Source organism: Phyllostomus hastatus, unplaced genomic scaffold, assembly GCF_019186645.2.
Source record: "Phyllostomus hastatus isolate PE091 unplaced genomic scaffold, TTU_PhHast_1.1 phas_scaffold_21, whole genome shotgun sequence".
NCBI classification, from domain to species: domain Eukaryota; kingdom Metazoa; phylum Chordata; class Mammalia; order Chiroptera; family Phyllostomidae; genus Phyllostomus; species Phyllostomus hastatus.
Genome location: NW_025334017.1, coordinates 20,660,937 through 20,688,756, shown reverse-complemented (window position 1 = coordinate 20,688,756; position 27,820 = coordinate 20,660,937). Strand labels below are relative to the sequence as shown.

At 42.1% G+C, this 27,820-nt stretch overlaps 1 protein-coding gene across 1 annotated transcript; it reads right to left on the bottom strand.

The window, feature by feature from the left end:
- Positions 1–1,515: 1,515 nt before the first annotated feature.
- Positions 1,516–20,129, bottom strand: ERICH5 (glutamate rich 5). Its single transcript, XM_045861272.1, has 3 exons — positions 19,755–20,129; positions 5,113–6,006; positions 1,516–3,792 (listed from the first exon to the last, which is right to left on the bottom strand). The coding sequence occupies exons 1-3, from the start codon at positions 19,810–19,812 to the stop codon at positions 3,686–3,688; spliced, it is 1,059 nt and encodes a 352-aa protein (XP_045717228.1). The 5' UTR covers positions 19,813–20,129; the 3' UTR covers positions 1,516–3,685.
- Between the last annotated feature and the right edge of the window lie 7,691 nt (positions 20,130–27,820).

Sequence of the window (27,820 nt, the reverse complement as noted above, 5' to 3'; positions counted from 1 at the left end):
GATTATAACCAAATGCTCATTAACTTTATAAGCTCTGGGGAGGAGAGGAGCTGACAAATTTTAGATTAAAAGACAGCCTGTAAGTAAATGCTTTCAACTTCTCAGACACAGCCATGCCGTGCTGTTTGGCGTGAGGAAAGACAGAGAAGATCGTTCTCCTTTTATCTCACAGCCTGTGTGTGGACTATGTGAATGGTTTATGGTGGCATCTGTGGAACAATTCAGAATTAACTGCATCACCAAATTATAAAACTCAGATGCTTGTAATGTTAGATGCTCTGACAAGCCACTGCAGTTTCAAAAGGAGCACAGATGTAAATCCTACTAGGGTTATTTGACCATGACCATCCAACGCTCTTTGATTAGTTAATGTGGAAAAGACACTTTCCTTTAAAAGCCATTCTAAATCCAAGGCCAAATGTGGAATAAGGTCTTTGTTAAAAGTGATAAGGGGCCCTGGCCGGTGTGGCTCAGTTAGTTGGTGTGTCATCCCGTAACCGAAAGTTGTGGTTCCATCCCTGGTCCAGGTGCGTATGGAGGCAACTGATTAATGTTTCCCTCTCACATCAATGTCTGTCTCTCTTTATTCCTCTCTTCCTCTCTCTCTAAAAAGCAGTGAAAAAATGTCCTCGGGTGAGGATTAAAAAAACAAAGAAGTGATATGGGTGTTTTGACTGCTCAAAGGTTACTAACTATTCTAGGAGTTATTACTGCAAAGTCTAAATGAGAAAAACAATATGGTCACAGGCTGACCACATGCTCCATTCCTGTGGGTCCCCCAGGAGGCCAGATGCAGAGCACTTCTGGCCAAGAGTTTTGGAGTGTGGACTGGGGAGTTCAGTTTGCAGCTGCACCCTCTGCTGGTAAATGCACACATTCTGTCCCTACTGGGGATGCTAGCTGGCAGATCATTTGTTCACCCTTTCCCTCTAGTTAGAAATAGAAAATACTGAAATTATCTTAACAGAATACAAACTGGGCTACAAAGTGGCTATATAGCACCCAGGATTAGAAAATCCAGCCCTGATGGTAGTTTTTGTATTAATTCATTATAAACAGCTCAAGCCTTCTTTCCAACTTGTACATTTTTAATCTGGTGGCAAAATTGATAATCTCTTCTCAGATACTGGGGAGGTAGCATCAGAATGACTTTGCTATGCTGAGTTTATCAGTCTTGTGCAAAAGAAAAACAACCTAACACAGGAAAGGACAGATCAGTGATTTTACATGCACTTTTCACAATGCAAGAGCTAGTAAATTGTCATCTGTGTCTTTAAATGTGGATATATAAATATACACTTCTATTTTAGGGTATACATATAGCCTGGCATAGACATCACCTTCTTGTGGAAGTATACACAAGGAACTTTTTATTATCTCTGTGTAGAAAAACTAAGGGATATAGGAGGAAGAAGTTCACTGCTTGTTTTATGCATTTCTGTATTAGAGTTTTACTATAGAAATTTATTATTTTAATTTTGTTTTTTTTAAATAATTAACATTATTTAGCTGGAATATTTCAATTTTGGAATATTCAAATAGTATGAACATTTTAATTTTCCTTGTAAGTTTTGAATAAAAACTTAATATTATCTGAAAGAATAAGAACAGTTTCTAAACAAGGTGTTAGTAACCATATTAAAGGCCAAAGGTAAAAGTGTAGGAAGTACCATAAATTTATAAATATTTCCAAGTTTTCCCTGAGAATGATTTTAGTAGTTAATGGAAAATAATGGGATTAATAAAAATTTGAAAACTTTTACATTACAACAATATGACAATGTTCTTGAGAAAGAGTCCTTTCAAGCATGAGTTCTAAATAGGTCTCTAACATATGTCAGATATTGAAAAAAAATCCACACGATGGAGAATGAACTTTATGCCTCTTACATACATGAATCCTACCTACTCTTTCAGTACTTAATAAAAGTATAATTCCACTTTTTAAGGTGATCATTCACATTTTACACTAAGCTCTGACATGTTTTACTTACTAGATATCTCTATAAAAATACCTTTTGGTCAGAGAAAAACAACTTTGGATTACAAAATGTAGATTCAAAGATGCTACATCAGTTCTGCTTTATGTCACTTTCTGACCTAAAAACATTGTTCTTTTTGGAACTACACAAAATATATAGCTTGTTATTGAGTTTGAGTAGCCTTGGTGGGGAAAATGTGTTACATCAATGCATATTTTAAATATATCCTTTGGTAACAAAGTAAATGTAAATGGGAGCCTTTGGTATTTATTTTTCATTCATTGACTCAACAAATATTTATCAAGCATCTCTCATGGTCTGTTGAAGGAGCTACATGCCTGAACACACAGATATACACGACGGTCCTTGCTCTCAATGAAATCAGAATCCAGCTTCTTCTCGCAGCAGAAGGAGTGATGCCAGCTACTCGAGCAACCCCGCTTGTTGGCTACCTCAACTCTTCCAAGTCAGAAACACAAATTAATATTACACTCAGGATTAAAATGATAATTCTTCCAACTATACCCTATATTACTTACAGGTCATCTTAGTAATCATTTTAATGCAGGAGCTGAGCAGTAATCTTAAAAAGATATATTTACAAAGATAAAGAAACCAAATGCTTCCAGAATGTAACTCTATCCTGATACTCATAAACATAGGCACTCAGTGGTGGGCAAGGTTGCTATTATTATTATTCACGTATAAGCACTTACCAAAATCCCTTGGCAACTTTGGAAAAATTCTCCAAAAGTGACTTTCTATTATGGTGCCTCGTTTAATGTTAATGAACGATTGTACATGGTTTTAAAAACTTGATTTCTTAGCTGCTTTCCACCTCTATAGCCTAATATTAAATCACAATAATCCAAAAAAGACTTGGGCCCAAGGAGTAACTCCACAGGGGTGACAAACCTAAGTTTTAATTCTCGCTCTTTGTTGCCTTTGAAACACATTTAAAAGTCGATTACTTTAAAATAACTTCGATGCCAAAAGGGGAACAGCAATTGAAACACCTCACTTGAGGGAAAAATCAACAGATTCAAATGGCACATGGAAAATGTGTAGCCTTCCGTTGGGAAAATGTCTCATCTTGCAGCAGCACCAGAGTGTGAATTCCTCTGACAGGGATTTTGTTAAAAGTATTTAACATGATGAATAAGGCTCCGCAGTAATAGACAGACTTCAGGGGAGAAGGTAATTCGATGACATACTTGCTAAGGTTTCTACTAGCTTTAAATTCTGTGCTAGGAAAGGCATCCCAGGTGTAGCTTGCACCATTTTGCTGTTCCTTCTCATTCCATAGTAATTATAACCGTGTGACTTTATTATCCTGAGCACTTTAAAATTTCCTAACTCCCTCCTCCAGCCACCTATACCTAAAGGTTTACACTTTCATTTTTGGATCTCATTTTCTACACTGAATGGGCCCATGCCCACAATGAAGAAAACACCTTCAAACTCATAAACCCTAGTTGTTCTTGGCTCTGGCTATTGTCTTTTTAAAAGTATAGTCTAAGCAGCTAAGAAAACAGTTTACAGCTAAGTCATTTTATGGAGCAATGTAATCAAGAACATGATAACCACACTCGTTGTATAAAACATGTAGATCTTGAAAGCTAAGCTCTGTAACCACAGCCTCACTCCGTCTTCCTGTGCTCTATGATAATGCGGGTCCACCACCCTTCTCTCACCACACCTCTCTATGTGGCTGCTGAAAGGTCCACGGCTTCTCCCATTTCTTCTTCTTGTGTTTCAGCTCCTTCGCTTACTTCCTCCCTCTCTGTTTCAACCTTTTCTCCTGTCTCACCTAGAAAAGTGACCAAAGGAGATATTAAGAGATGCTTTGTAGCACTGACAATAAAGTACCCACACCTGGATTCCAATGGGGACAGCTCTTAATGTTCAGGTCTAAAGAGTAAGTTTTTCTGGTGGTTTCAAGAAAGACAATTACTCTGGTTCTCTCAGACCCTCTGAGTGCCCATGGCAACAATTCCGAGTCTGGACTGCACATACGAGTCTGTTTCCCTAAGAAGTCAGTTTGGACAGTGTTGGCCCCCAAGCTCATGGGTGGAGCCAAGCAGCAGCCACCTCTTTTGATGGGATCATACTCCTAGTCACCAAAGTCCCCCTGGGTGCCACTTGACATTCCATGAGCCCCTTACTTCACTCCCTGTCATTATCCTAGGCCCTACAGACTTGGGTTTGCCAACCCTGGTCTAACAAATATATGCGTTTTCTTGTGTCTCCCTTGTGATTCCCACAGTACCTTTACATAATTTAGAGAGCTTACCTCACCAGATTGGTTAAATTCTGCCTTCTCCCCACTAGCCTGTGACCCCCTTGAGAACAGGAGCTACTACACCTTACTCCGTCTGCACCCTAGCATCTGGCATATGATGAAGCACACCAAAACTGCCGTGGTCATGAATGAAAGAAGGAAGAAACAGATGGCATTCCTGCTGGCTGCTCCATGCGTCGCTTAATATAGTGTAAAGCTAGAATTTGCCAAAATGTGAATCATGCTCCAGAAGAAATAAATAAAAAATGTTATTTTTTATTATACATCAATAATGAACAGTGTAGACACCACTTGTTTCAGGCTGGTAAAGCACATTTCGGCAACACCATATGCCAACACTCTACATTTTCTCTAGTCTTTTCTTAACAGTAAAAAGACTGCAGGAGGACAGGGTCAGACTGACAGTGATGTCTAAGGATAAGATCCATTGTTATGTAGCCTTTCATTAGAAGGTCAGTTCCCCCACTAACCCTCTACTCATCTGTACTTTGGACCTTCATAATCACGCATGAGACTCAATAAAGAAGTAACCTGGAAAAATTCAGAAATTTTAACACGTTGCCTTCTATTATGCAGAACATACTCGGTTCTAGTCAATGATGAGACTCTAGGCTAAAAATGTGGACACAGACTCTGCTTTAGAAAATTTTGCTGGGAAGCCAAATGCCTGTTTTCCAGGTATGGAAGCCTTTTTGGTTTGGGCCAAATGAACTTCAACCACCTGTGACAGAGACTTCAGTGGCGATATATTAGCCACCCCTGTCCCCAGAGGGGATCTCTTATGGAGCCCCTTGAAACACCCTGAACCATCAACAGCATAACCTTTACCTTCGATGTGGTGGTCCTCTTTGTTCGAGGTGATTTTCCTGACCATTTCCATGTCTGTGCCCGTTTCTGGCACTCCTGCTGGATGCTCCACGCTTCCGACTATGCCTTCAGGTTGAATCTGCTCCATGTTTTCTGGACCTTCAGGAGCTTTATGAATCAAATCATCCTTTACAGTTGTTTTCACAAGCTGACTTTCTTCCGGTATTTCTGGAAATTCTTTCTCTCTGGGCATTGTCTTTAGAAGTTGGGACTGCTCATCCCTTTCCAGTGTTTCTTGAACTTCATGCTCTTTAGTTGTTTCAACAAGCTGACTTCCTTCCAAAATTTCTGGAATTTCAGTCTCCTTGGGAACAGTTTCTAGGAGCGGGGGCTTTCCCGTTGCTTCCTGAGGCTGTGGCTCTCTACCTGCTTCCAGAGGTGGCATTTTTTCAGCTATTCTTAGAGGTTTCATCTCTCTGGCAGTTAGCGGAATCTCAGTATCACCCACTGCTCCAGGAGAGTACCTTTCTCCGGCTGTCTTCAAAGGCTGACCCTGGGCTTCCCCCACTAGAGGTTCAGTCTCAGCATTTCCTTCTGAAGACTGGGCCCCTGTCACCATTTCCACACCTTTCTTTACTTCTGCTCTTTGAGTATCATGTTTGCCACCTGGCTGAAGTGGCCCAGACTCCCTGAGTCCCTCCACAGATTGAGTCTTCTCCATGGATCCCGGTTGGTCTGTAGCAACCTTTGCCATGGGCTGTTCATGGAGGGATTTAACACCATTAGCTGCAGACATTGCTGAAATCTTGAGCTTCTCCAGGGGAGAAAGGCTTTCCTTTTGTACCTTGTCATAAATAGTAGCTTCTCTTCCCCGTGTAAGTGGTTTGGGTTGGACAAAGCCAGACTCACTTTCTTCTGTGGTTAAAAAAATACATATCTGAAGTTACTTTTTGGTCATTCATTTGAAAAATAAACTGAAAATAGACATTATTGTTTAGTTGCTATCTTGAGAATGCATACTGCTATCAAGAACTAGACTGAACAGTTTAGGACAGTGCTGGGTACAGCTGAGTACAGAAAGGTCACGCCATGACCCGGACACACTCCCTAGCTCACATCTCTCTGCTGTCTCCCGCTCCGACACCTCATCTTAAACATTAAGGTCCTCCAAAACCACAGGGCTTTTTTTTCCTGTTGGCTTTTATGCATCTTCTCATGGCTCCTGTCTCTATTCTACTTGAGAACATTTTGCTTTCTCACATTCTTGCCCCTGTTCCACCTTTCCTCCTTCTTAGCCTTGGTTGAAGATGTCCCCATGGGTGGTCCTGGGGCTGCCTGAAATGCCTCCCTTTCCTCCTAAAGCAGGATGACCCTCAGTGAAAGGAAGAGGCCCCGTGACAGGGAAGCCCTGCCAGGTAAAGACTGAGATGTCGAGAAGAAAGGTGGCATGTTCTGTGCAGCCAGAGAGTTTCATTTCATTTTCAGGGTAGAGTGGGAAGAGAGATTGAGAGAGACTTGGCAAACACGCATTTGAATTATGGCTCTTCCTCCAGCCGTGGGACCCGGGAACTCTGTTCCCTAGGACCGCATCTGTAAAACAGCTGTGACTCTGCCCCTCCCACCTGTCTCAGATGCAGGTGAGCCGCCACCTCACCTTAAACAGTGGGTGCGAAAGCCAACGTGGTGATGTGTTTACATTCTGACCCACTGACTCTGGAAACTTATCCTAAAAGCGTAAATGTCAGGAAAATGCTTTGGGGAAAAGTATGTCATTCCAGTATTCTTTATAATGGCAAAAACTGGAAAATAACTTAAAAGTCTAAAAATGGGGGTGGGATGGGGGAGATAAATATTCCACTGGGTGGAAGAGTACTCTACCATGAAAAAATGATTATTATGGCCATATGCTAAAATAAAAAAATAATTCTGATATATGTTAAGAAATTAGCTCTCACAGCTGGGTTAATCAAATGAAATAATGCATATAAAGTGTTTATTAGCATGAGTTCTGCTGTACAATTAAGAGCACAAGCAGCCAGCTATCAATTTTGTATGCAGCTATATGTATATATTGTACGTATCAATGCTGAAAGAAAGGGAGGGAGGGAGGAAGACAGGAAAAGCAAACCACAAGTGGAGGGGGGATATCGGAAGAAAATAAACCAGCACATTAAAATGGGCCTCTAGGTGGTATAATTCTCCTTCTATATTCTTTTCCAAAAACAGTGGGGTGTTTTTTTTTGCATTTTTCCCTAAGTTACCTCCTATCCTAGCTATACACGCACATGGTGAGAATTGTGTGCTTATATAAATTCAAGATGCACAACTAATACTCAGGTGTCCTATCTCCCCTTCTCTAGGGGCAAATACTGTCTTTCTGTTACCTGTTTGGGAGGGATATTTTTTCTGTATCTCTGTGTGAGTAGTTGTTTCATGATTTTCCAGTGGGTGTTTCCATTCACTTCCACTATGGAGAACAAAGGCTTAGCTCTTTTTACTCCTTTCCCATCACCTCCACCCTCTCCCATACATAGTCACGTTTCCTTTCAATTCATTAATTGTATACTTGTAATTACTTAGAAAAGTAATTATGTGGTAATCTGGGTTATATCTATATTGTCATGTGTACATGTAACAAGAATGTCTGCTTGGACGAACTGAGCCATATAGTAAGCCATTACTTCGGGTAAACATATTTTGTTTTTAATAGTTGTATGCTTCTTCACTTCCTTGGTTTACGTGTTATCATTAATTCAACTCACTGCCAATTCTTTCTCTTCTTAATACATTTACTCATCCCAAGTCATTCCCCACCCTGCCTCCTGGACAGGATGGGGATCAGAGCCTGAGGCTCGAGCAGCAGCGTTTAGGAAGGGTTTTGTGAGATGCGGGACAGCAGGTGCCAGGGCTGCGCCTGGCAGAACTGGGAGGAGAACTACCCTGCACCTCCCTCTGGCTTCATCGTGAATGAGGCTTGCAGATTAATAGCATGTCAGGTAACTTAACCCAAGGGATTTCTCAGGTCTATAAAGAAATTTGCTATGACAAGACAATTCACTTATACATCACACAAGGGATGTTCTGGTGATGACTGCCCTAGGGAATTAACAGGGGAATGCGTTAATAAATGAATCACAGACATCTGCCAAATCATATTTTCTGGTGAAATAGTCATGACAGTGATCAGCACCGCCAGCTCAATCCAGCTGTTCCAGCTCTGGGCGCGTTCTAAAAGCATCGTTCTTCCAGAGCAGAAAGCAGTGGGGGGAAATGTGTTGACACCCAAATCATAGCCACACAATTATATATTTTTGAGAAATATATTATGCTATCAGTCTAAGTTTTCCCCCAAAATCGCAAGCTTAAGTGCCAAAGGGACCTATCAGTTTTTACCATAGCTAGAATATTCACACCCATGATCACAGTACCAATTTCCATTCTTATGTACTTTTCCTCATCTTAATGGTACACCTAATGTAGGGAAACATCCTTAACATACAATATTTTTATAACACAACCTGAAAATAGTCACTCAAGCTGGGAAATATTACTAAAGAATATCACTCTCTCTAATGTTTTTCTGGAGTAGCCCAAAAGAGCTAAACCACCTTCAAAATGATCACAAAAAAAATCAGAAAAATGCTAAAAGAGTAGTGACAGATTCATTTTGTACTTACATTGATTAACTAAAAGGGAGGACAGAGATCTTATGACCTTGAAAATGACACCTGTAATGTAGTGGGGTTTGAATCCTGCTTCCTCCACTCACTAGTCTTACGAAGCTTCTTGGTGCCTAAGTTTCATCACCTGCAGAGCTGCTGTGAGGATTACACAGTAAACGCCTGCACAGCACAGCACCAGCACAGCGAGTGGCACCCCCCAAGTGACAATCGGTGTTAGCCATCACCGGTCTTACACTCCACATGATGGCCCTAGCGAGGAAGAGACTATGGTGGAGAGACAGAAAAGTAAGGTAATTCCATTCATTCTGGTGCTGGTATCTCTCTCAGTCTATTCAGAAAAGAACGTTCAGAATCAGTAAATGAGAAGGTTGGAAAACAAACGGTTGTTTCAAACTGTCTCTCAGAGAACACAGCGAGGAAGTCTACAATTGCCACTAACGTTTCCTTTCAGACGCGGGACTGCATGTCATTCAGAACGTTTCCATCCCCAGCTGCAGAGGGAAGTGCAGTGTTTGAATTTGTCTGACCTCCCTCCTCTTGGGCTGGGGCAGGGCTTCCCAGACTGTTCTGACGTTGGGTGTGAATCCTGAGTCCATCATTTCCACAACTGTGCGATGTAGACAAGTTCCTAACTTCTCTGAACCTCAGTGTTCTCATCTGTAAAATGAGGATATTATGTTTGCCTTTCAGTCTTGTTAGGAGAATTGGCCAAGATGATAATGTGTGTAATTACCCAAGTGGGCTGTGACATGAGAAGGTCCTCAGCAAACAGGGGTGCGGCATATGGCCACGAGGATTTCTCACCGCACAAGGGTGTCCTGCTGAGGGGCGAGGGAGAGCTGAGCCCCAGTCTGCGTGCCCCTGCACGGCCACACATGTCAGAGGTGGAGGGGGCTTCTTTTCCTAATTTCACAAAGGTCCTCTGTGGGCTCACAGTGGCCCAGTCCATAAACTATAACTAACTCTGCAACAGAAAGAACAAACCGCGTCTTTCAGTGACCTGGATGAAGAGTCACCTAAACACTATAAAGCTGTCAGTGTTGACCTATAAAGTCCTGTTGTTACAATGATGTTATAAAACATGATTGTTACCCAAAGGCCTGTGGCAGGTATTGATGCAACATGATTTCTGCCCAGTGCTCTGAATGTCAGTGAAGCGTGGGTAAATGTCAGGAGCAACTATAACTCAAATAAAAAAACAGAACATGATTGGTAATAGATAATGAAATAGTATTCATAATATCAGCCATAATTTGACCGGACTTGACTGGCATTAATAAAAGTCACTGATAGCTTTTTGTATATATATATAAATATGTTTCACTGTTGGCTTTGATTCCATTTTATTTCTCAAACATTCATCAAGTGCCTCCTGCACGCCAGCTCTGGGCTGAGCATGGGGGTTACAGCAGGTAACAGGAAAGATCTGGTCCCTGCTATCCTCCAGTTTACTGTCTGCAGGGAAATTCAAATAATAACTATTTCCCTCATTAAGCCCAACTTGGTACCTACGCATTCATTACCTCTTACCCAAGGACCTCAACACGCTCTGTCCCCTGAGGCTTTGTGAATCCTTGACACAGCTCCTTGAGGTTGAAGAAGGTACTACATCACTTCTTCTAGCCCTCTGACTTGAAAAGCAGTGAGCTCTTTTGCCCAGAAAAGGAGACATTCTATGCCTAACCTGTATTGTTATTTAATAAATATCGAGGGCAGGTGCATTGTTTCCACATCCGAAATTGTTTAAAGGTGTGTCTGTTTTCTGAACTCTACATTTAATCACATTATACACTGCATTGGGCCTAACCCTCTGGTGCTCATTCTCTCCCTTGATCCTGCTGTAAGTTGCTCTTGTACAAATCTGTTGTGACAGCTGAGCTAACAGAAGCCTGGCTGCGGGCACCGTTGTGATAGGCACACAAAGAAGTTAAGCACTACGCCAACATTACAGAAAGGATTAGAACTAGAGCTAACATACCTGAAATTCACACTATGATAGAAGCTTATCAACTCAGTTCACTACCCTAATCAGAAATGAAAAGTTTCTTCCCAGCAAGGAGAAAAACTTGAGGTCAGCATTTCCTGTCCCATGGGTCTGACACAGATATCCCGAAGTCCTCACTGGCCTGTCTGTGGGGTCTTCTACAGAATCAGTGAGAAAAGGGGGATCTTGGTATTTTCCCTGTTGCCACCATTTCTAGGTTCTTACAGCTTTTAAGCTTGGGGAACCAGGGAAGCAGCATGAGTCAGCAGCTCCAAGGGAAGAGTCCACTCATCTTCCTTCTCATTTTTTCACTTTGCTTTCTTCTCAATCCCATTCTATTATTTATCCACCCATCCAACAAACATTTGCAGAGCTAATTGTGGTGCTGCTCTTCATATTTTTGCCTCTTTCCTTCATCAAAGTCTGTAAAAATACGGTCCTTGTGTGCCATGGTACAAATGCTGGTCCCCAAAGGGGCATTCTGCTAGTTGGTGGATGTTAGCAAGGCCCTCGTCTTGAAGAGAGGTGAACTCACACAACATCCCATGTAATGCAAGTATGAAACCGTCAACCAAAAAAAATTCTAGAGAAAGCAAATAAAAATCAAACAAACTACTTTTCTTTCTTAGTAGAAAAACTTGAATTTACATATTTAAAATTAGTTTTGACCATCACAAAGTAAAGGCAATAAAGTTTGAAGGTAAATGTAATTCTTAAATCTAACCACAGAGAAACAAGAACGTGTGGTTGGAAAGGTACTTGGGAACACATGGTAAGCCCACAGGGAGACAGGGCTCCTGCAATGAAGAGCCACAGAGCCAGCCATCTGGCCCTGACACAGCCGCCTTCCTCAGATATAATTTTTCCAATTTCACTGTCTTTGATTTCTTTTAGACTCCTGTAAGATAAACTCTTATTTCAAAAAAGCTACTGCATCAAATAATCATTTTTGAAATCATCAACAGTATTCGCCACTAAAAAAAGACAAGTTTCATGGATTGATGGTCATTATTGGCACATGGTGATCCAATATGTGGGCAGATATCTGGTCAACAAAATCAAGGGCATCTCACCGAATAAGAAGGGGAAAGTGAAGATTATGTCTCCAGTATGTGTGAATCGTGACCCCTGACCCACCTAAACAGGCCTCGCCCAGCATGCTTCTCTAGGAGAAAAACAGCGGCTAACATGTACTGGGCCACTGTGCCTCCCACTTCATGTGGATTGTCTCACTTAGCCCTCCAGTCCCCCAAGGTAGGTCCACTGCAGGCACACCTCAGTTTATCACGTTTTGCAGGTACTGCTTTTTTAACAAATTGGTGTAGCAACCCTATCAGTGCCATTGTCCTACAGCATCTGCTCACTTTGTGTCTTTGTGTCACATTTCAGTAATTCTTGAAAATAGGGAGAATTCTCTCCCAGACTTTTTCATTATGATTATATCTGTTATGGTGATCTGTGATCAGTGATCTTTGATGTTACTAGGGTAACACCCTCCATAAGCAAAAAAGATTACAGCTTACTGACAGCTCAGGTGATTCGCATCTTTTAGCTAACATACATCTAGGCACTTCATTTATCTAAACTGCTCTAATACGGTGTGCTCAACCCAATGCAAGTCAAGCCACATGGATTTAAACGTCAAGAGGTGTCAGTATGAATAAAGAGCATGTTCATACCTCACGGTCTTGTGTGTTATCAGAGAAGCCCGAAGGAAAGGCCAGAGGGACTATCGAGGAACAAGGGTTACCCATGCCCCCTGAGCGTAGGGCTACAGCCACCACCACCCAGCCCCAGACCAGCCCGGTTATCCCCTGGGACCCCATAGCCCCTTGGGGAAGAAAGTGGTGTCCGTGGAACTTGCTCCTATGACAGAGGTTGCCCTTTCTTTTCTCTGCATTTTTCCAATGACCACTCCCTGTTTCTGAGCATACTAGTGTTGTCTGGCTTATTTCACCCACCTTCATAGAGCATAATTCCCATGGAATTTTAACTGTTAAAAACAATGTGTGTTTTTTCAATCATCAATCTTACAGGGCAAAACTCTGACACCCTTGTATATACAAAACAATGAATTCCAGAGCCTGATGGCAATCCCCAAGGAAGGGTTCAAGGAAGTGGACAATAGCAATAGCCCTGGGACACAAAGAAGCTTCCGAGGTCCTTATGGTGTCTTCCAGACAGCAGCACTTACTGCAGAGCTTTTGTCTGGTCTTCTGACTTCAAAAAAATAATAAAAATAAAAAACAAGCATTATCTAGTACTACCTACACTTGTACACTCCAGGATTTGAAACCTAGCCAAGTTCGATGTTTTTTATCAGTTTTTGGTGAGCCTTCCCGTCACCCCCACAGGTATTAGGTTTTTATTTTACACTTGATGTTGTAAAACATTAACGTAAGTGAAACTGTACAAAGGAGCTGGCAGATGTGGCCCCCTTACAGAAGCATGATTTACCAGAACACAATAAAGCTCTGCTTTGCTGTGTCAACCATTTCCTGTATGATAGAAGACTCTTTTTTTCTTTTTTTTCTTTTTTTTTGCTGTCCCCATTTCCCCCACCACCGCTCTCCCCTGTCCCCCCACCCCTGCCCCCTAATAGAAGACTCTCTTAACAACCCAATACTTTCTCCCCGAGCCCATCTGGGCCAGTTACCTTCCAGTTTCTGTTGTTCTTTGGGTTCTGATTTCCTACTCTCTCTGCTTTTCTAAGTAGTGCTCTCACCCCCCTGAATCCCCATCTCTGTCAATCCATTCATTCACCCACCCACCCACTCCACAGAACTGGACTGCAATTCTCCCACGTGTATGGCAACATGACCCATGTGTATGGCAACAGGACAAGCTCTGGCAGAACCAAACCTAGACCTCAGATGGAACTGGAGTTTTCAAGAAGGGAGGGGGGGCGCGGTTTGGCAGTCACACACATTAGACTTAAGCCCCAACCCCATCACTCACTAGCTCTGAGACCTTAGACAAGTTGCTAATCCTCACTAAGCGGCAGTTTTATAGTTGTGTTCGGCAATACTAATGTCTGCTTTATTTATAAAGCCCTGTAGGAACTAAATGAGATCATGGACTAAAGGACCTGGAACCAAGTGGTGCTCCCATCTCGTCTCCTGACCCCTGCGCCATGCCCCATGTTTCGATGCAGCTGCATCAAAGCCTTCCGTTCCATCCAATAAAATAAAAGATTTTAAGAGTGAGAGTGTAAATTGGCACAACCTTCATGGAAGGCACTCAGGCAGCTATCTATGAAAATTGTGAATGCACACACCCTTTGACTTAGTAATGGCACTTCTGGGAAAGGGTCCTACAGTTACACTTCACACAATCAAAATGATGTATGTATGAAGAAATTCAATTGCAGCCATTTGCATCAGGAAAAGACAGAAAACAAATCAAATGTGCCTCAACAAGGGACTTGTTAAATAAACCACACAATGTATTATTAAGCAAGTGTAAAAAAGGAGAAAGAAGTTCTCCAGGTATCAATACAGAAAGATCTCCATATTGGTGATCTTTCAAGATCAAGGTGAAGAACAAGGTGAAGACTAGTGGTTAGAATATACTACATATTATGAATGAAGGTGGGAGAGAGAAATCATATTTGCAATGTGTAAAGAAACTCTGGAAGAATATACAAAAAAAATTTTACCTTTGGGTGAGATCAGAACTGAGCAGAGGGTAGGGCTGGGGTGGGAGGTGTGGTTTTCACTGCATGTGTTTTTCCAGTGTTTTCAGCTCCTTGAGCCACGCACACAGTTCTTACACTCCATTTCAGTCAGCTGTGCGTAAGAACCGGGCCTGCCACGAAGACTTACCAAACATTTCTGGGTGCCAGGCTCAAGAGGGGACACAAAGACACACAGGACTCAATCCAGAGACTACTAGCATTTAAAAGAAAGAAATCCCATTTTTATAATAGCTGTGTGCAAGAAAAACCTATAAAAATTCATTTTAGTGTTTGTCATGCTTGTTACTCAATCACACACACACACAAAAAAAGTTTGCCTGCTTAGGACTGAAATTCACTGTGTGAAAATACCGGCTGCAGACTGAAGGCATCTCCACAGTACAAAGAACGACGGACAGAACCGTGTGAACGGAGCTTCCCATGGCCCAGGCAGCAGGGACTCCAGGCAGCTCGTGAGAGTGCAGGCTGCAACCAACGAGCGACTGGCTGTCAGTGGAAAGGTACACATTAACCTAGCAATGAATTTGTCAATAATTACCATCTATTTACTTTGTCCACTTTGGTGCTTAAGCTGTAAAATCTCAGGAAGAAGTCTGCCACAAACAGATGGCATTTATTTTAGAAAAGAGTTGAGGGAAGGGTTATCCATGTAAGCAGGGGCTGGCCGCACTGGGAGGAGGGTTCGGGGGCCAAAGCTCTAGAGACCTTTGGGTCCATTAAAGTCTGTGATGTCCACAAAACTTCTGTGTTCAGAACCCATCAGCTACTCATGGCATTGAGAAGAACAGAAATTGCCCTAATATTTATAACTTCCTCCCACAAAGAAGAAATTTCAAACTCAATTTGTCTAATTGCCCTTTAAAAAAAATCCTCACTGAGGATATGCTTATTGATTTCAGAGAGAGAGAGGGAGAGAGAAAGAGGAACATAGAAGTGAGAGAGAAACATCAGTTGGGTTGCCTCCTGTACACTTCCCGACTGGGAATCGAACCTAGGTATGTGCCCTGACCTGGGGTGAAACCCATAACCTTTTGGTGTACGGGACGATGCTCCAACCAGCTGAGCTACCTGCCCAGGGCTAATTGTCCTGAAAAAAAGCCTCTTTCCTCACACATTTCAGCGCATTGAGTAAAAATCTGTGTGACTGCAAGAATTGTTCCACTTTGAGGCACTGGACGATTAATTGTTTACAACCAGAGGCCATTCCCCACCTGTCTACCTAGTCGGTGGTCTTTGGAGGCGAGGGAAAGCTCAGTAGTACTCAGGGCCTGACAGGTCAGATGAATGTCTCCACGTGGATGGGGTTTCCTGTTCAGTCTCGCAGCTTCCTCACCAGTCCTGCTGTCAGATTTAAATGGGAGCCCAGAAATAAACACCTTCATAGCTTAGTGTTACTAGATTTAAGAGCTGTAAGAGATGTTACAGGTAGGTAATCTAGTTCAACCCGTTATTTATGACTCCTCTGCTGATAGTATAATACTGCATCATGTATAACAAACAGTTCTTAAACCAACAAACAACAGTTCTTAAGCCAGTAACAGAAGGTTGTTGGCGGAACTGTCAACACAAATCCAGTCTACAGGCTACTTGATGTATTTTAGCTTTAACCCTTGGAGTTCTGAGGTTGATATTGTGAACTTAGAAGAATCCCTTGGAGTTGAATTCCCTTGCTGCTGAACTTTGGGGCCTGCCAGGAACGGGACTCCTACAACACCAAATACGTCTGGAAGGTTGTGGTCTGAGGCCATTTTTGCTGGCTATAAACGGGGTCTCCGGAACTAGAGGGAGCGCACGGCTCTTCTTAAAATTGAAGGTGTATGCTCGAGATGAAACTGAATTCCATCTAGGCAAGAAATGTGCTTGTGTGTACAAAGGAAAGAACAACACAGTGGCTCCTAGTGGTAAACCAGACAAAAACAGAGTAACCTGGGGAAGGTAACTCATGCTCATGGAAACAGTGGCATGGTTCGTGCTAAATTCCAAAGCAAGCTTCTTGCTAAGGCCATTGGACACAGAATCTATGTATTGCTGTACCCTCGAGGATTTAAACTTATTGATAACTAAATAACAACCCTGACCGTGTGGTTCAGTTGGGGGCCCTCTGGCAAAGCGAAGGATTCCAGGTTGGGGGAACATGGTTGGGTTGCAGGTTCAGTCCCTGGTCAAGATGCAAATGGGAGCCAACTAATCAATGTTTCTCTCACACGTCAATGGTTCTCATCTTCTTTTTCTCCCTCCCTTCCCTCTCAGCTAAGTAAATAAAATCTATTTTAAAGAGTAAATTAAAAAAAAAATCTCTTAAGCTATAAAGATTATCTGTATCTCTATGGGAGGCACTGGAAGTCTCTCTACATCTACACACTCTGCTTAAAACATCTCTAAGGTTGAATATCCTCCAAATATTCGTATTCCTAGTTAAACTTGGAGGTATATATAAATTTCATATTTACTGACTCTTACTTAGAGATAATACATATTTTATTATAATATTGTATTTATATTGTTTATTCATATATGTATTACATATCATAACTTTATATTTATTATAACATATATCTTTAGTGATTATAATAAATACTCTATTATACTTTATTTATATTTCTTTTGCTGTTTGCATAGTGAATGACCACTCTTCTAATGGAGACCCAGAATGACTTGAGGCCAAAACAGATTTAAATCTAGTTATCACAAGCTCTGGAACAGGACTAGGTCAAGCTCTGGAATCAGAGGACCTGAATTCAAAGCCCAGCTCTGACTCTCCAGAGCCCCAGAACCTTAGGCAAATTATTTTCTCTTATCTGTAATATGGGGAAATCATAATCATAGTTGTAGCATTGTTATAAGGATTAAATAAAGTAATTCACCCACTAATTATGTACAAATTATGTACACCTTTGCTAGGCACTGGGGTGGGGGAGGGGAACAGTGAATAAATGTATATATGGGACATTTAATAAACTTGGACTGTTTTTATCTAAAAGCACATACACACTAGGGATTTTATATGAAGAAGTTTTGTGCTGCGGAAACAGGCATGAATTATTTATCCAGCCTCCAATGTCATGGAGGTGAGGTGGGGATGACCACGCGATGGTGTCCACTTACATGAGAGTATTGTCTGATTGAGGCTCCGAAGCAAAGCACCTGTTGATTGATTCACTATGTGCATTGAGCAATTTATGCAACGTATTAATTCATTTTCTGTGCAGTAAAACTGGCAGTCAGGTGTTTTTAACCTTTCCTTCAGATCCCCATCTGTGTAAACTTAGAACAGCAAGGAAAGCATGAACAGTCACTGAAAGGGTGGGTGTGACTCACTTGCATGGTTATTAATTTTAGTGATAAAAATTTTTTTAAAGGTCATTCACTATTTTGTGAGATGATTAAAAACCCCATTTCAACCTGGCTGGCGTAGCTCAGTGGATTGAGCGTGGGCTGCGAACCAAAGCACCGCAGGTTCGATTCCCAGTCAGGGCACATGCCTGGGTTGCAGGCCACAGCCCCCAGCAACTGCATATTGATGTTTCTCTCTCTCTCTCTTTCTCCCTCCCTTCCCTCTCTAAAAATAAATAAATAAAATCTAAAAAAAAGAGTTAAAGAAAAAAACAAAAACTCATTTCATCTGTTGGCTTCTTCTGCCCTTCCCCAAGAGTTAACATTCCCTGCAATACATGTTTTTATCAGTTTAAAATTCTGTAGTGATGATTTAATGCTTCACTGTGTAAACCAGGGTGCCACTCCTGGGAGACTTGGAACATGGCAGGGGATAGGAGAAGCCAAAACAATATGGTGTATCTTCCTGAAACCTTTCCTATTTTTCCCAATTTTCACATTGAAATTAACAAGGATATAACGTGGAACAGAATGCAAAGTCCACCTGATTTCACAAAATAACACATGAAACATCAAAGAAATTGTTCCTTGCACCAGGCTTCTGAGAGCATATTTGGGGTGCAGAGGCTTTCGTCTCTGTGGGGGAAAGGTCAGCAAGCACCGGGCATCAGGAAGGGGTTTTGTCACCATCTTGTCACACTGTTGGCCACAAGGTGTTTGGGATCACTTTAACATATGATGTTAGCTTTTGCCTATTTTAATTTTTTTTTATTTTCTGCTACCTATTGAAGCTAGAAATAAATCATCGTAGGCCATGAAAATGAGTGCAGTGAAATGTTACTGACCAGGACTCAGTGCCCGAGCTTTGAAACAGCTTTCATGAAAACCTTGCCCTCTCCACTACAAAAACCAGACAGGAAGATATTTCTGTGTTACCCAAATAGCACAAGGTGCTAAAAGAAGACCTGAGAAAAGGAATTAATCAGAGTATATATAACATTTCCCCTAAAGTTAGTCTTGAAGAAGATTGTAAACTAGCTTGAAGGAATTTGCTTAACCTTCAGAGCTTTGTCCAAAATGTTAGCCATTGAAAATCTAAGAAGTGAGTCAGCTGTAAAACCCAGTCTCTCTACACTAATCTGCTTGTATTCTTTTCGCGGCACTTATCCCTGTCAGAAACTGTCTTAATCATTTGTTTGTTTATTGTCTGTCTCCTCCACCTCAAAACTTCAAAAGTGGAGTCTCCCTTATCTCCAGCATCTAGCCAAGCACCTGGCTGTTATACTCTATACTCAAAACATACTTGTTGAATTTCTTTATAAGATTCAACAATGACCACTTTTTGTCCCATGCGTATTTGTCAAATGTTTAAACCAAGGATTGGAGAAAGTCCATCTAACCTTTTCAAAAGTGCCGAGGCCCATTTGGAGTGACGGTCTAGCTGTGCTTTCCGCACCTTGGCCATCGCCAAAGCTGACGCTCTTGCAGGAGGGCAAAGCAGTCTTGATAGAAAACGGGTATACATCTCTCCTTAGGACCGAAACTAATGGTTCCCTGTGAATTGCACCTTTATATAATCTGCAGTTTCGTACTTTGGGAGATTAAATAGCACCTATTGTTAAGGACAGGTACTTACTCATCTGTTTAAGAGAATGTGACACCTAGCCGCGTTAGGGGTTTAACGCCGGCGGGCACACAGGGGAACAGGGCAACCCCAGGGCCGGGCCCCGAGCCCCGCGCATCGGGGCGCACGCGGACCACTGCACCCTGGGTCACAGCAGCGCGGTTCCAAATTTCCAGATGGAGTAGCCCTGCGCTGAGGGTACCACTCCCATTCTCAGGGAGGAGCCCGCCCCCTGCCGGGCTGGGTGGTCACGAGCCGCCCCTTTCGGACCCCCGGACCCCCGGGGAGCGAGCAGACCGAATCCCGTGGCCCGGGCTGGGGTGGGGCCGGTCTTTCGCTCACCGCTGCGGAGTCTGCTGCTGTCGCCGGCCTTGCCGAGGGCGCTGCTGGAGCAGCCCATCCTGAGCAGGAGTGCGGCCCGGCGCGCGAGGGCAGCCACCTGCCCAGCCCCACGGGGTATCCGCGGTATCCTTCCCGGAGCCTGGATCCCGCGCTCGCGCGACGACCACCGCGGCACAGAAGTTCCTCCAACTCCGGCAGCCCAGCTCCCGCGGCTGTAGAGCGCAAGCGCACTCTGCGGAGCGCCGGGCTGCGGTGCGCACCTGGAGAGGAAAGGCGGCGGTGCAGAGCGCTAGAAGCCGGGGACAGGAGAGCTAGGAAGCAGAGAGGACCGGGGACGAGGAGCCAGATGCAGTAAAGGCAGACAGGAAAGCAGGAATAGACCTGAAGTCGGGGGAGTGGGAGGAGGGATCATCTGAATAATCACTAAATAGCTGGGGAGAGGAGGAGAGGACTGTGGCCAGTGGCTATTGATTGGTAGACTAGATTTGCGATGAGCCTTACCCTTACATAACTTCAGTACAGTTACCACGAGGAAGTTCAACGTTGATACGTTGATACGAGGGTGGATATTTAATCCACCCTCGTATTCAACTTTGGTCAATTGTCCAACCCAGGACCTCATACTGCATTTAGCTGTACCTGTCTACTTTGCTCCCAACACCTGAAGTCGTTCCCTCGGTTTCGTCTTTCATGACCGGGACATTTGTAGGAGAACAGACCAACATTCCTCAGTTTGGGTTTGTCTGATGTTTCCTCATGGTTATTTTCAGGTGATGCTGTTCGGGCCGGTCCACACAGACATTGTATTGTCTGTGTTTTCATATTAAGAAGCACATAATATCAGTTTGTCTTATTATTAATGATGTAGTTAAGGCAATATTCGTTAAGTTTCTTCACTGAAAAGTCATTTCACTCTTTGTAATTTATGGGGAGAGACTTTAAGTAAATATTCGAATTCTCACATTAGAACTTTCATCTGCCACTTTCAGCACATAGTAAGTAATATTCTTGCTTGGATCAATACTTTTTATGATAGTTATGAAATCATAATTTTTCTCATTACACCATTCCTTCTACATAATACTTTAATGGAGCACTTTCCCTTTTCTTCCCTTTGCTATTCACTTAGGGAATACTCATGGATTTTTACATTATTCAGTGGGTTATGTTATCATCTGTGTTAGTTTGTTAGGCCTCCATAACAATGTACTGCAGATGGGGTGATTTAACAAATTTATTTCCTAGAATTGTGAAATCAAGGTGTCGGTAGGGCTAGTTTCCTTCAGAGGCCTCTCTCCTTGGCTGGTAGAGGGCAGTCTTCTTCACGTGTCTTCACACGGTCTTCCTGCACTGTGTCTGTGTCTTAATCTCAGAAGAACACCAATCGTATTGGAGTGGCGCTCACCCACATGACCTCATCTTACCTTAATTACCTGTTTAAAGGCCCTGCCTCCAAATACAGCTACGAGGTTCAGGGGGCTAGGACTTCAACATATAAATTTTGGGCTGCCAAGTTCAGCCTTTAACACCATCATTTTTGTGCTCACATTGTCTAAAATTTGGCATATTTCCCTATAAGGGTCATGGGATACAAACAAAGCCACGGTCTTTGCCACATTCACAGGTCTCTCCTCTTCTTCCCACCCTCCTTTTCTTCCTTTCCCTTCTCTTTCCCTCCTGATCTGCTCTCTCCTGTCTCTTTCTTCCTCTTCCTCTTCCTCTCCCTCCTGCACTGCAGGCCTGGCAAAGCCTTGGCTACCTAGCAATTAGTTCAGAGATCCCTTCAAATAAAGATGAGACTGGAGATTTTTGAGGAAGGGCCCTTCATAACATTACACATAAGTTATCAATTACTTTTTAGAACTTGCCTGGGCTATCTTACTTTTCTTCAGATATAATTATCAGCCAAGCTATGGCCTTCCATTTTCTTCAGAGGGAGCATTTGAGAACCAGGTGAATAATAATCCGGTGTCCTGTGGGTGTTAGGAAGTGTTTCTCATGTACTACTTCAGCTTTTGCTCTATGGGCTTGGAATAACATGGCAGCAGGAACGGGCATAGCAGTCAGGTGTGGGCTCAACACCGTGTCCCCCACTTACCAAACTGGGCAGAGCACCCTATTGGCCAGCAGCAGCAGCAGCAGTGAGAGTAACAAAGTGTAAGCTTCTGAACGGTTTCCTTTCTTTGAGAGGACCTATCAGCCACTTCATGGAAGATGGATTGGACCTCTTTGGGGACAGTAGACAGTGTCTACTGTGATAGACATTAGATTAGACTTACTTTTCCTGCCCATTATGCCTCTGCTAGCACCATCCCTTAGTGGATGGTGTGTATCTTCAAGACACCACACACCTATCAAGACATTACATTCACATTGTACTTTATCAAAGAACTCACCATGAAACAAGGAATGGGTTCATTCCTATGTGATTTACCGGTCTTTCCATACACCTCATCATCCAGGAGAAGCTACACCCATAAAATGCCGGACAGGCACATTAAGCACTGTTATGGCACAGGCCATGTCAAACACCTTTGAAGGGTGGGGTGCTGCCCTGTGGTTTGCAGTGTTCTCTGAACCAGTGACTAATGAATGGCTCAGCTTCCTCTGTGACCAGTATTTGCAGATCTGTGTCTTGCTCTCCTGGCTTCTTGTTCATTTGGTGAACGACAAAGTAAATTCCTTTTCTGCTTAATTGAGCTAGTTTGTTTCTGTTGCTTACAAAAGTATCCAGACTACAATATACAGTGCTAACCCTTCCTCCTCTCTTCCTGCCCACTCTCATTCTCAGCAGTTGCCTGTCCTGTCTATTCCTTTACTCTTGGTAACACCTGATCGTAACTGATACTGTGATTCTAAAGACCAGTAGACCTCAATGTGTTATATCTAGAAGGCAGTGGCTTATACATCTTTTCACCTCCAAGGACTCCTTTTATCATTTTTCTTTGACATACCTATGTGTCATTGTTGCCACAATTTTGCATTTGTTATCTATTTCCCCATTAAGAAGTCAGTGACATTTTCAGATCAGCAGGACATGCAGTGTCAAATAGTATTAAGTTGATTACCTCTGGTTAAAAGCAAAACACATTGATATCTTAGCCTGCGCAATTACAGCTTTATTAACAATAAGAGTACATTGCAGACTTTTCAAATTATTGAAAATAATATGTATGTTGTATTTGAACAATTAAAATTTAAAAATGTTAAAAATATGTAAATTTTCATACTTTTGTGGACACTTAGGAACATAAGATCCCTATGTATACTAAAATTCAAAAACTCACTATAAGAAATAGAAGAATAACCAAAACACCAAAGTTCACAGACACCACTCGACTTTCCAGAAGTGTCAGTGATAAGTTCTCCTCCACAGTAAAATGGTGAATAAAGTACCCTGAGTTGTTTGTATCCAAGAGTATAAAAAACATATTTCCTTTCATGGAAAAGTGGCTTTGAAAAACAGGAAAAAGTGTTTCTCTGGCTTATTTTTAATCTGGTGCACTCTAGAGCATTTTCAGTCTGAACAAAAAGAGTATAGAAGAACTATTTTGGATTCTGTGTTTTTGTGGAGGCAGAAAGGGTGGACATGAGTGAGTAACATCCCTTCCCACCTGTGTTTCAGAGGCTGAGAATTCTTGTAGAGGGGAGTGTGTGTGTAGTCACCTGAAAGGCCACTAACCTTCCCTGGGCTTACAGGGTCTTTTCACTGGGATTCACGGTCCCTCCCTCATCCCACCATCTTCGTGCACATACTTAATGCCAGGGGTGATTTAAGAATGCGAAGGCTGTGAGTTAGACAAATAGAGTTCCAAATTACTAATGTGCTACTTTGTAATCTGGACACTGAATAAGTAAAGAACATGATAGTTTTAACTGCTTAACAATAAGGGGATGGGTTAATGAGTATCAGATGAACTTGTATTTGCTCTAACAGGGAAGGCAGCTTGTCACTTTTAAGGCCCATAGCAAGTAAAAACCAGCAGAATAAAAGCAGTTTTCAGAAACTTGGAGCAGTGATTTTGGTGAAGGAAAGCTAAAGGAGAGCCTCATGTTAATTCTGTCCTATCACCTTTACCTGTCTGTAGTCTTTTAAGACCACTCTGAAATGCTCCAGACTAGTATCCAGAAAAAAATAATGTCTGCATGGCAAAGCCCTTTCTCAAAGCATATATGTTTCCCAACTTTTTAGTATTAAGATTTAACAACTGTTAGCCCTTTGCTGCATTTGCTCTACTTACCTACCTACCTACCTGTCATCTACATTTATTTTAGCAATTTGAAAATAAGTTGCAGATATCATGACACCTACCTATAAATTCTTCATTGTACATCTCTTTAGGCTAAGGACATTCTCTGTGTGACTTAAAGTAGCTATTTTTTTAAAATTTATTTATTTTTAGAGAGAGGGGAAGGGAGGGAGGAAGAGAGGGAGAGAAACATCGATCAGATGCCTCTTGTGTGCCCCCAGCCAGGGACTGGTGATCTTTCAGTTTGCAGGCGGGCACTGAATCCACTGAGCCACACCAGCCAGGACTAAAGTAGCTATTTTTAATAGTAACAGTAACCTTCCAACACAGGGATCAGCAAACTGTGGTCTGCAGACCAAGTCCAGCCAGCTGCCTGATTTTGAAAATAATGTTTTATCGGGACATAGCCATGCTCATTCATTTACATATTATCTGTCGCTGCTTTTGTGCTTACATCAGGGTTGAGCAGTTGCCACAGAAACCATATGGCTCAAAAGGCTTAAAATACTGTTTGGCACTCTTATAGAAAACGTCTGCCTACTCCTGCACTAATAAAAACAAGTGTGAAAATATTTACAAAATCTTTATGAGCCAAACGATTTGACTGTCATCTTTGTGAGGTAAGGGTTCCTTCCTCTGGTGTGTAGGTTTTGTGATGTTGTGAATGACTTCAGTTGTGGGCAGGTGGCTGTGATGGGGAGTTGGGGTGGTAGCAGTGGGAAGGAGGAAGGAAACTAACATCCACTGTGTACTTATTCTACACAAGGCCCTGTGCGAGGTGCCTTGTCCACTATTACGTTTACTGTGACCCTCACAACAATACTATCAGGGAGACAGCATTAGTCTAATTTTACTAATGAAGAAACGGAAGCCTGCCCAAAGTCATGCAGGTATTAAAGAGAAAAACAAAGAACCTAAGTCCGTCCTAAGAAGAAACAGCAGGATCAGTTAAGATTCCCTAGGAACAATTCTCAAGCATTTTGTGGCCATGATTCATACACAAAACGAGTGCTTTGGACTTCTCTGGCTTCTAGCACAAAACTCAGTATGACTGCTGGGAGAAAGCAACTAAGACCTTCCTTTAACCTGGAGTAGGGACATAAACTAAAGATCAGTAACTTGATATCATATAATGAAAAGCACCTCAGGAAACTCACCTCTAGTGTTTAACCATTCTCTCTCTAAAATGGAGGTACCATATTTTTCAGACTATAAAATACACACCCCCAAATTTGGGAAGAAAGGGGGTGCATCTTATAGTCCGAATGTAGCTCACCTGGCTCACTGTGGGGTGGGGTGGGGGCCGCAGTAGAGTGGGGTCACAGGTTATTAAATATTTTACCATATTTTTTGCTTCAAAAATTTTTTTTCCTATTTTCCTCCTCTGAAACCTAGGTGCATCTTGTGGTCTGGTGCGTATTATAGTTCTAAAAGTACAGTAATAATCCAGATTACTTTGGGGAAAGAGAATATCAAAAAGCTTTGGAAGTATAGAGCTCAATATAAAAGTGTAAAGCATCATTGTTTAGTTTTCTCTATCTAGGCAGGCATGCCTCAGAACTAATTTGACTATCTCATTTTTTAAAATATTTTATTTATTAGAGAGAGGGGAAAGGAGGGAGAGAGGGAAACATCAATGTGTGGTTGCCTCTCAAGTGCCTCCTACTGGGGACCTGGCCATGTGCCCTGACTGAGAATCCAACTGGCAGCCCTTTGGTTCACAGGCTGGCACTCAGGCCACTGAGCCATACCAGTCAAAGCAGCTATCTCATTCTTAAGTTCTCTACTTCTCAAATTTTAGTATTGATAAGAATTTTCAAGGCCATTTATTAAATTCGGATTCCAAAGCCCCACATCCAGAGATTTCTTCTACAGACCAGGGTGAGGCCCAGGAGTCAGAACTCAAGGTGATTCTGAATCATCTGGGAGCCGTAAGTTGAGAAATACTGCTTTAAGATGTAACTGACATTCCACAAGATCTATTTAAAATAACCACTTTATTATTAAAATGAAGATTTTCACATATTAACACATGTTAGTAAATAATTTAATGTAAAACAATTCAAGCAGTATTGAAATATATAAAGTAAAAAGTAGATGTCCTCTTCTCATCTTTCATTGAGAGAAGTTTGATAATTAGCTTCTAGACTTGAATTTTCCATGCATACACCAACATATATATATTAGTTAAGAATGGCAAGCATTTGATGTTTCTTTTTTTGCTTAAAAACAATGTTCAGATACACTTGTTTATGTGTCTTTGAACAACTGTGACTGTGTGGACAGAGTTCCTAAAAGTTGAACTGCTAGGCCAAAAGATTCAAAGAGCACAGAAGGAATTACAGTGTGTCCCCACCTCCTTCCAGCCTTCAGTCCCACTCCTGAAACTGTTGTGGTCCTGTGTGTCCCTGTACAAAATGCTTATGTGAGTTGGTTCATTTTTTAAAAAAGATTTTACTTATTCATTTTTAGAGAGGGGAAGGTAAAGAGAGAGAAACATCAGTGTGTGGTGCTTCTCGCATACCTGCTACTGGGGACCTGGCCCACAACTCAGGCATGTGCCCTGACTGAGGACTGAACCTGCAATCCTTTGTTTCACAGGCCACACTCAGTCCACTGAGCCACATCTCAGCCAGGGCAGTAGGCTCATTTTGTTTTGCCACATTGTCCATCTGTTCTTCACAAGTGCCTATCCCCCCATCCTACTTTATATCTAATGTTCATCTTTTTGGTGACAATTTTAGTGCCTTCATTGTCTTCAAGCCCCATTAGTAATGGAATGATTGATTAGCATGCTGCTTCTATTAATGCTGAAAACTTTGGGATCTTCTCCCAAGGGTCTTCAATCATGGATAGAGTCTCCAGGGATTTAAATACATTTCTAAGAAAACAATGGCTTCTGAGATAAAATTTTGAGCATAAAGTCATTTCTTAAAATTCTCTACAGCAAACTTATGTAATTATAACATTTAAATCTATGTCCACTTTTTATTTCTCACCACATTCCAGACAAATGAATGCCATATTCCAGCCAAACTGTAATGTCCACTCTCTGCTGATGCTTTTAGCTCTGCTTGTGCTCTGCTCCAAGAGCGCATGCCCCCTTGATTTCAGTTAATCCTGCAGGGCACCCGACTTCAAATCCCAGCCCTTATATGTTTTGACCTTAACTAACTTATTGAACCCCTTTTCTCTTTAGTTTCATCCTGTGAAATAAGGATAATAATGCCTATGAGGTCACTGCACTAGTTCAGAGGTGTAAAATTTACATGAGAGTTTATACAAGTCCTAATTATTCTTAGTATTACTCTCCTGTATGGCCCAGCTAGCCAGAAGGTGCTTTAAGAACAGGTACCGTGTCTTTTCTCTGTATATTCATAGTGCCTAGAGCAGGGGTGTAGAGCTCATTTTCACCAGGGGCCACATCATCCTCGTGGTTGCCTTCAAAAGGCTGAATGTAATTTCAACTTTCTAACAGTTAAGGAGTAGTTACATTTATGCAGTCCTAAAATTATTTCAGTCCTTTGAAGGCACCCTCAAGGCTAATGTGGCCCCTCATGAAAATGAGTGTGACACCCCTGGCCTAGAGTGTTGAATGTCAGATGTTTGTTAAACTGAATAAACACATTATGCTATTTGTGTAAGTCTTTCTCCAAGCATAGCTGTAAGGTTGCTGAGGCATATTGTATTACCAAGGCCTAACACAGGACCTGGCACATGGTGGGCTATGCAAAGTCTGTAACCATTTCACACTTCTACACGGCAGTTAGATTTATTTATACTGTCTTTTCATAGGTCTTATCTTCTCAACATGAC

What these genes read in the sequence shown, in the direction of transcription:
- ERICH5 (XM_045861272.1), bottom strand. Translation starts at nt 19,812, where the DNA reads ATGGGCTGCTCCAGCAGCGCCCTCGGCAAGGCCGGCGACAGCAGCAGA. An exon ending in CAGCAGCAGACTCCGCAGCG is followed by an intron (nt 6,007 to 19,754) that starts GTGAGCGAAAGA and finishes TTTTAACCACAG; the next exon opens with AAGAAAGTGAGTCTGGCTTT. An exon ending in AGAGGACCACCACATCGAAG is followed by an intron (nt 3,793 to 5,112) that starts GTAAAGGTTATG and finishes TCACTTTTCTAG; the next exon opens with GTGAGACAGGAGAAAAGGTT.